We start from the raw sequence: 8,748 nt of genomic DNA on the forward strand, positions 1-8,748 counted from the left end.
TGCTTGCCCCAACCCAGGTGCAGGATGAAACGTGAATGCTTTTACGTATAAATACTCAGAGGGTCTGACTCAGGAGACGAACGATGGGTAATGTTCCACCTCTCAGCCAGTAGTTTGTTGTGGAGGTGATGGTTATTACAGCGTTACATGATGTCCCTTCCCTTTGTTCTGGCAAATGGCAGCACTGCTGTGCACCAGCGGTGATCCCTATTGCCATCTTTTTCTTTCCTCAGCTTTATTTTGCCTCATGTATATCCGCTCCCTATTGCCACTGAATCTGTGTGCTAATCGTTTGTAAAGATGGAACCTTCTGTTGCTGTAATCTAGGTTTCCATATGTATTTATGAAACATTTTTAAAATCAAATTAATCTTTTGATAGAGCTGTCATGGAAAACTCCCAGTTCTCGGAGTCTTTTACATTTGATTCCCAAGGTCCTTTATTTTGAGTTAACAGCACATCTCTTCTGTCTTTTTTAAAGCTACTTGCACGACTCGAGGGCAGAAGCTGTCTGAAGAATCTTGAACCTTATCTCTTTGCTGAGGAAGGATCTCCTGTGCATGGTAAAAATGTATCTTTATCCCATTTATGGAAAAATGTTGCTGTAAAAGTAGTCTCAGAGCAGTATGACAGAGATAAGCATACAAGTAGATCTTTTTGCCCTGGATTCAGAGTTTCAATTGTTGATGTAGTTTTATGCAAACTAGATATCATGAAATAACACAAAGTTGCCATTCTGAACATTATTAAATGGAGTTTAAAATATCAACTTTATGAGTATCAAAATATAGGTGTGAGTAAATACCCAGTACGTTGGTCTGTTTCTAGTAGTTTTACGGAAATTTGTTCTAGATTTGTCATTTAACCCCTTTTTCTTAATCAGTGGCCTGAAAAAATAACCACAAAGTCTGCAGTTACACAGAAACTTTCAAATTTTGAGTTTAAGGAACTCAGGGTTTAATAAATAGCAATGAGCTCAGGGATATGGGGTAGTCTGGATCAGTTAGGGAAAAGGGCATGAGCTAACTATTTTTCAGTAAAGCCAAGTCATCAAACCATTCTGTCTTGGCCTGAAAAATCCAGATTATACTTAGATGGAACTTTGGAAGCAATTCCATTATGAACATAGGTCCTAGTCAGCAGAATGAGTTTGCGGGAAAAGTTAGGATCAACATGGCTTATATAGACCTTCGGTGAATAAATGGGAATTTCAAATTGGAGAAATTGGGCTGCCTCCCAGTGATGTCAGTGCAAGTTTAAGGTAGACTCTTCTAGCAAGAAGTTTTAATGTCAGGACTGGATAGTTTAATGAAAGAAGTTGCTGAGCGAAACAGAAATTAGCACATTTAGTAATTCCTTGGTTATTCATGAAGTCAGGCTGTTTTTCCAGGTCGTGTGAAATTTCATGGCTATCACAGTGGGTGATGGACAACTCTGATTACACAGAAACTAGGAATCTATAGTTAGAAAAGGAGCATGTATGGCAAACTGTAAGGATCATGCTGTGAGGTACCCGAGTTGTTGAGTGTATGTATGAATGGATTTCATATGAAAAGGCTGTGGCTGCAGCGGTTATCGACATACTTGTCTGCAGTTTGAATTCCCGCAAATTACAGAAGGTTCAAAAGAAATAGCAGAAAAAGCAGTAAAAAGAATCAAGATAATTGGATGAGAGATGATGCTTAGTCTACAAATGCAGTCACTGTGAGACTACTCGTGTGTTATTTTGCAGCACTTGAGAGTACATTAGGGGTTTAGAAATATATGATTCCTGCCCTTGAAAGTTTCAAATGCAATATAAAAAAAGATAAAGGGGAGAGAAATACCGGTAATCCAGTGCAAATGGAGCGGAGAAGATTATTTAAATGCTCTAAATTCTGAACTGCTTTGTTACTCAGAATAAGAATTAAAAACCAGTAGTGAAACTGGTATATGCTTCACAAGGCTGCTGAAGCCTTAACAATTTTTTTAAAAGATGAGATATTTTTGTTTTGAAAAAACGCAGTAATAGAAAATGCTGATCTTTCAGTCTATTTGTTTTTTAATGAGCTTGACAAGAAACAAGTATTTGAGACTAAACTGCCCGTGTTCTGGTAGAATAGACTATAAGAATCCTTCCTGGGGATCAGTAATTGCCCTTGCCGTCACAGTCCAGAGTGTTACATAATTCTATTCATCCAATATCAGATTTGATCTTAAAGATATATAGGTTGTTCGAGTCTGTCCAAAGAGAGTTGCAGAGCCTCACTTCTGAGATGGCTGGAAACCTAAATTCGTCACTGGTTTCCCTGTGCCAACACGGTCATTGAGCTTCTGAAGCTCTTCTGGTTTTCTTCTGTGTTTCACAAATGGCATCAATTATTATCCTTATCTCCTGCTTGTTCAGCCTGGAGAAGAGGAGGCTCCGAGGAGACCTCATTGCAGCTTTCCAGTATCTGAAGGGGGCCTACAAGGGTACTGGGAGAGGACTTTTTACAAGAGCCGGTAGTGATAGGACAAGGGACAACGGGTACAGATTGAAAACAGGGAGGTTTAGATTAGATGTCAGGAAGAAATTCTTCACAGAGAGGGTAGTGAGGCACTGGAACAGGTTGCCCAGAGAAGCTGTGGATGCCCCATCCCTGGATGTCTTCAAGGCCAGGCTGGATGTGGCTTTGAGCAACCTGGTCTAGTACAAGGTGTCCCTGCCCATGGCAGGGGGGTTGGATCTAGATGATCTTTAAGGTCCCTTCCAACCCTAACCATTCTATGATTCTATGATTATTGGTCATGCTTATGGCTGACATTATTGAAGCTGCATAACATATTAGCACAGATCTTTATATACATAAATGGACTACACCTTTTATTACATTTTTGCTTTGTCTTTTAATACCACAGTGTGTCTCTTTATCTAAGTCCATGTGTTATTTTGATGTGTGTTTCCTTTATTCAATCTTAAATCCCTATTGAAAACCTACCTCTCCATTTGTCATGAACTTGACTTTTAGTAGGTCACTGTGGAATACTGTAATACATTGCCCAGGAGGTCTGTACTGAACGGTTCTTAATCTAAAATGGTATGATTAAAGCAATGCCAAGACATAAATTATTCCTTTTCCTGATGGTATTTGAAACAAACAAGCATATATATGAAATTTCATTGAACTCTCCAAATGTTACAGCATAGTTAAGCGTTCATAACATGTATGTCAGAGTACTATAAAACAGGAACAGCTAATGCAGGTACTGCTGTGATATTCTAGTCACTGCTTCTAATTATGATGGACGTGCATATTTAAGAACACATAACTATGTTAACTACGTACCATTTAAGGTCTACTGGAATGGAGCAAAGGTGGCACGAGCTTTAAATAATCTTCCACTATCGTCAATCATATTTCTCTTGTGCCACTGCTATGGAGGTGTAGGTATAAAGCTCTGATGTTCAGCAATAGTACGACACCCAGCATGAATTTGGAATAAATATTAGCCCTTATAAATGGCACAGATATTAGTGACAGCTTCTGCACAGTATTATGAATTACTAGTCCGGTAACTTCAAGGTAACTGATGATGTGAGTCTTGCAGAGCTATTACTGAGTATTCCAATAGCCTGTTGTAACTGCAGCCTCAGAAAATAGTTTACAAGCATGTCCTAGTGTCATGATTACTGACAAAGCTTAAGGCTCTTCTCATTCAAAAGATAACACTGAATTGATGACCAGGACTCAGCACCACATTTAAGTTAAAAATATACTAGCGTTACATAAATATTTAAGCTTAGGCAACATCATTTAGTTTATCCCGTATGCCTTTGCGTGGCAGTGGACTGTTGTACCCTTTCATTTGAGCTCAGTGGGACACTTCAATCTGTCGTGAGCCAAGCAACGTGTTGGGTTACTCCTTAAAACTCTGAATTTCATATGAAATCATTCTGCTTCTCCATCATGATCTGTTAAATCTTCACAGTCTTAAGTCTTTACTAACCCAATTAATTTGTCTTCTACACGTTTTGCCAAGCTAACGGAACTTTTGTCTACTGCTGGTTTTAATGTGCAACACCTATTCTAATAAGAAAATTTCCCATTAACTTTCTTCCATGTTGAAGCGTCTGTTCTTACTCTGTCTCTCAGTGTTTACATCCCGTAAGAATCTCTTTAGTAATCCTCCTTTCAGGTATTTTGACATTAATGGATGAGGTTAGTACTATCCTGAAGTTTCTCCCATGACCTATTGGAGGGTGTCAGAGGCTTCTTGACAACACTGTTGGCCACCCTTCCTCCTCTGCTGTGTCATGGTTTGTCCGCTCTGATCTGGAAGGATGAACTTTCCCTCTTATCTTACTCTAGCAGCCCCGTTGCTAATTTAATGAAACCCTACATTTTTAGATGTTACTATAAGTGGCTTCTGTTTTGCACCCGTTCTTCTTGTGGGCAGCCTCTTTGATAATCATGAAGGCACAGCAATGCCCAGCTCTCTTGAGGTTATCTTACGGTCCAAGCTGTTACTCTTTTCAGAGTAACAAGTGTTTTGCTCAAACTACAACCCAGATATGTGTCTTGTTCAGCAATACTGAACAAGCTTTGAAGGGTGCTCAGCTCTCTTGCTGTTGAAATGTATAAACCACCAACACAAGACCTCCTACGAACGATCTTTCATTCAACTTCGAATTTTTGCTGAAATGAATGTTAGTTCTGCCAATAAAAGCTCATCCTGTGTTACTCTGTGCATTACAGTTCCCTTACGTAAAGTTTTATAGGAGGTGACAGACAGACATCCTGATAAAATGTCTTCAAAGGGATAAAGTCAAGCATTTATTTCATTTTTTTTTTTAATAATTACCAAACAGTAACTTAGATTTGCTCACTGCTGCTTCTGAGTGGCCATACAGAGTTGCTGTTTCTCCTTAAACAGGTCATATTTTGCTGTAAAGCTAGGTGAAGCAGTCTGTATTGCTTCGTGACCCCAGTCAGCTAGCGATCTGGATTCAGAAATGCCAGTCAGGGTGGCAGAAGTCTTGTGCTGAAGCCAGTGGCAGACGGAAGATATGCTTTGTTCCTTAGCACGAGGTGCCTTAGGCAGTTGTTCCTACATTTAGGAGTTCTTCTAAGCTGGTACCTTATCCTAACAAGGTGTGGTTAAGTCACTGGTACCCTATGGGTGACAGTAAAGCAGCTGCTGGCTGCAAGGGGCAGAGTTGGACATTGCAACCTCTGAGCAGGAAAAGAAAAGGAAGACTATGTCTCAGGAAGTGTAGTCGCCTTTCATCTGAAAAGTGGGGAGAGCCATTCAGAACAGATAAGTAAGGGTCTGGGAGGCAGTCAAGCCTTTTGATAAATTTCAAAGTATTAGAAATTCATAAAAACAGAATTGCAGTTGTGGAGCAGCAGGGGATTTCATCACGGAGAGGCAGGCAGTCTGAGTGCCACAGAAATGGATAGAGTTGTCACATCAGGTGTAAATTGTAAATTCAACATTTGCAGTGGGTAAAGAGCTTCCTTTCTTGCCCGCCACCCTCTGCCCCTCATCCCATGCTGTATCTTGACATTATACACTCTTAGGAGCAAGGGCATCCTCTGGAAGTTGAGTAATGAATTGAAAAACCCTGTTAACTCAGGCAGGCACAAACACGTTGAAGTAAAGTTGCAATTAATTCTCTACTCTTGCATCCCCCCTGTGAAAAGCTGTTATGCCATTTGCACTTGCCAAGGCCATAGAAATCTCACCTTCCTGCAGTTACAGTTGTGTGATTCTCCATACTCCATGTCTTTACACTTCTGCCTAAAGTCTAAAATGTCATAAATAAATGATCCAGTTTCCTAAATTAGAAATTTATAAAGAGCAACTAATAAATTAACTTTTTTTAGAGTCTTGCTCTAAGACATAAGATGACTTTGGAAAAGACTTTAGAGTATCTTGCATTCACATCCAACAAAAGAACAGGTTTCCTAGTAAAGTGTAATGCTTTTTCTAATTAATGTTTTAAATTTATGTGACATATATTTTATTGACCCACGTGGATCAGGCAGTTAGTGAACAGAGATCCTTAGCTTCAGACAGTGGAGTCATTGCCTGGTGTTAAAGGAGCCTGTGAGTCCCCCTTGTCAAAAGAAGCAGTTTCGTAGGATGATCATCACAGAAGAATATAAGTGCTAAATAAATATACTGGTGTTCTTTACCTGTTCGTGTCTGGTGGCATGCACAGATATTGAGCAAGCATATAGCAGCCGTGAAATGTGGAAGGACTGTGCTATAAAAGTAGATGTGCCAACATGGTTAGGACCTCTAATAAGACAACTTCTTTTTGTTCTGCTTGTCCTCTACTTTTTTATTTCTTAATTTTGTGCACATGGATAAATAGATGGTTTCTTAGCCACATTTGTGTAGCAGCTTCTTTTTCAGCCTTCATCTACCTGTAATGATAGATGAAATCCAGTAGCCAACCCTTTATTGATACCAGTGTCCTCTGTTAAAGGAGAGACCACTCGAGCACTCATACACCCTCCGAGGAGTTGCATACTCACTGCCTGAGTCTTTTAACGGCTAGGACCTAAGTCCCTTTGCAGCAGGTGACTCCAGTGAACCAACGGGTACCCCTTCTGACTGCTTTCACAAACATTCTCACCCTAAAGAGCTTCTCTCCTTCCAGGCTCAGCCCATTGTTTCCTGTAGCAGAGCCTCAGATATTGAATCTTTTTCTGGGCAATTACACCCTTATAATCCATGCACCTGCCCCTCACTTGCCTTCTGAGTCCAAGGGTGATTTTTTGGTCTGGGGTCTTCTAACAACTTACTGGATTATTTCTCTGTCTTCAGACGTGCTACTGACTGTTCTCGCCTTGTTGATGGTTGTGGCCTCTGTATCTCCTGCTTTGTGCTCTTGTGCACATGCTCCCTCTGCCAGAATAAGCTTGGGACAAGCACTGCTTAGGAACAACTGAAACATCAGTGTGTTGTCAACACCATTCTCGCACTAAATCCAAACCGTAGCACTGTACCAGCTACTAAGAAGAAAATCAACTCCATCCCAGCCAAAAACATGTCTAAGTGGACATCTACAGCTTGAGGCCTAAGGCTTCAGCAAATCTAGCTACTCATGCTAAGTTATTAATGACCAAACAGTTAGCAAATTACTCAACATCATTCTGTAACCCCTGTGTCCTAATGCTGAATCATTGACTCTGAGCGATTGATTCTATTTAAAACTTGTTTATTTGAACTAAACAACTAGTATTTCTTAATGCCTAGATGCTATTGGAGGGGTTTTTGCAACCTTAATTCCAAGCTGATTTTTCTCGCTTTATAGGCCTTTCTTGAAAATTGAAATTTCTCTTGGTAGCAGCTAAGCAGGATTTAAACAAATGTATGGATATCAAACTCTTAAAAACTGCATTTTCCATTTAGTGGAGTAGTGCGTATTCGTTTGGAGAACACTGAAAACCAGCTCTGAGCTGTAAGTGCTCTTACCTGACAACTTGCTGCTTTGGTTTTGAACAGGAGATGTCATTGAATTCCATGGTCCAGAAGGAACAGGAAAAACAGAAATGCTTTATCACCTGCTAGCTCGCTGCATCATTCCAAAATCAGGAGGAGGACTGGAAGTAGAAGTCATGTTCATCGATACAGACTACCATTTTGACATGCTCCGCCTAGTCACCATCCTGGAGAACAGATTGGCGCAGAGGACGGAAGAAATGATAAAGCGATGCCTGGGAAGGCTTTTTCTGGTGAACTGCAGTAGTAGCACTCAGTTACTCCTCACTCTCTACTCTTTAGAAAACCTGTTTTGCACTCACCCCTCTCTCTGCCTTTTGATCGTAGATAGCATATCTGCTTTTTACTGGATAGACAGAAGCAATGGCGGGGAGAGTCTTAACTTGCAGGAGATGAATCTGAGGAAGTGTGTGAACTTTCTGGAAAAGCTAGTGAGGGATCATCACTTAGCCCTCTTCGCGACAACCCAGACACTTATGCAGAAATCTACAAACTCTGCAGACAGCTTTTTTCCTTTAAAATTTCAGCGTGAAAGCGATACAGACTATCGACCTTATCTTTGTAAATCATGGCAACAGCTGGTAACCCACAGGATATTTTTCTCGAAGCAGTGTAGTTCTGGCAACAGCAAAGGTTTTACAGTCGTTTCTTGCCACCTCAAAAGAAACCAGGTAGTAAAACGTTCATTTGGCATTGCAGAATGTGGAGTTCAGTTTTAACTGAGGTTTGTTTTTTAATTGTGCAGCAAATCCTGGTGCTTAAGGCCTGATTAGGTCTAAGTAGTTTTTAGAACCTTTTTAAACTAATTGGCTGTTGCTGGATGATTAACAAGTTTTGTCACCATTTTCTTAAAATTCACTGAAGGGCAGGAAATGGTAAAACTTTTGAATTACTGTAGATGTTCAGTCCAAGCTAGCGAAGAATGTTGAAATTACTTGTTTGTGCTTAATGCATAAAGAGGTTAAATCAAGAAAAAGATAACCAAAGACATTTTAAACTAGTATCCTTCAGTAATCTGACTTACCTGATATGCAGCCAACTGCACTGACTTCATTTCTGGGTCTTGCTGCTTTCCACTCGCCTTCCAAGCTCCACCAATAGGACCCCAGTGTCCGTGGGGAGACTGCAGAAAGGCAAGTGTTCCCTCTTTATAAATATTGGTCTTGGGTTATTCCCAGTAGCCTGGGGCATATGAAATGCCTTTGCCTGAAGAAGAGGATTCATTTTCACAGCCTGTTACTTCGTGGTAATCCTGGCCACGCTTCTCCCAGCT

The 8,748-nt window shown here is 40.4% G+C and overlaps 1 protein-coding gene across 1 annotated transcript; it reads left to right on the forward strand.

Annotated features, from left to right (window-relative positions):
* Nucleotides 1–480: 480 nt before the first annotated feature.
* On the forward strand, nucleotides 481–8,448 carry XRCC2 (X-ray repair complementing defective repair in Chinese hamster cells 2; the record flags this gene model as incomplete). The annotated part of the gene is made up of 2 exons (XM_010147698.1): nucleotides 481–562; nucleotides 7,479–8,448. Coding segments are annotated over 2 exons (798 nt in total), but the record flags the coding sequence as incomplete, so codon positions are not given.
* Nucleotides 8,449–8,748: the final 300 nt, after the last annotated feature.

Source organism: Eurypyga helias, unplaced genomic scaffold, assembly GCF_000690775.1.
Source record: "Eurypyga helias isolate BGI_N326 unplaced genomic scaffold, ASM69077v1 scaffold16972, whole genome shotgun sequence".
NCBI lineage: Eukaryota > Metazoa > Chordata > Aves > Eurypygiformes > Eurypygidae > Eurypyga > Eurypyga helias.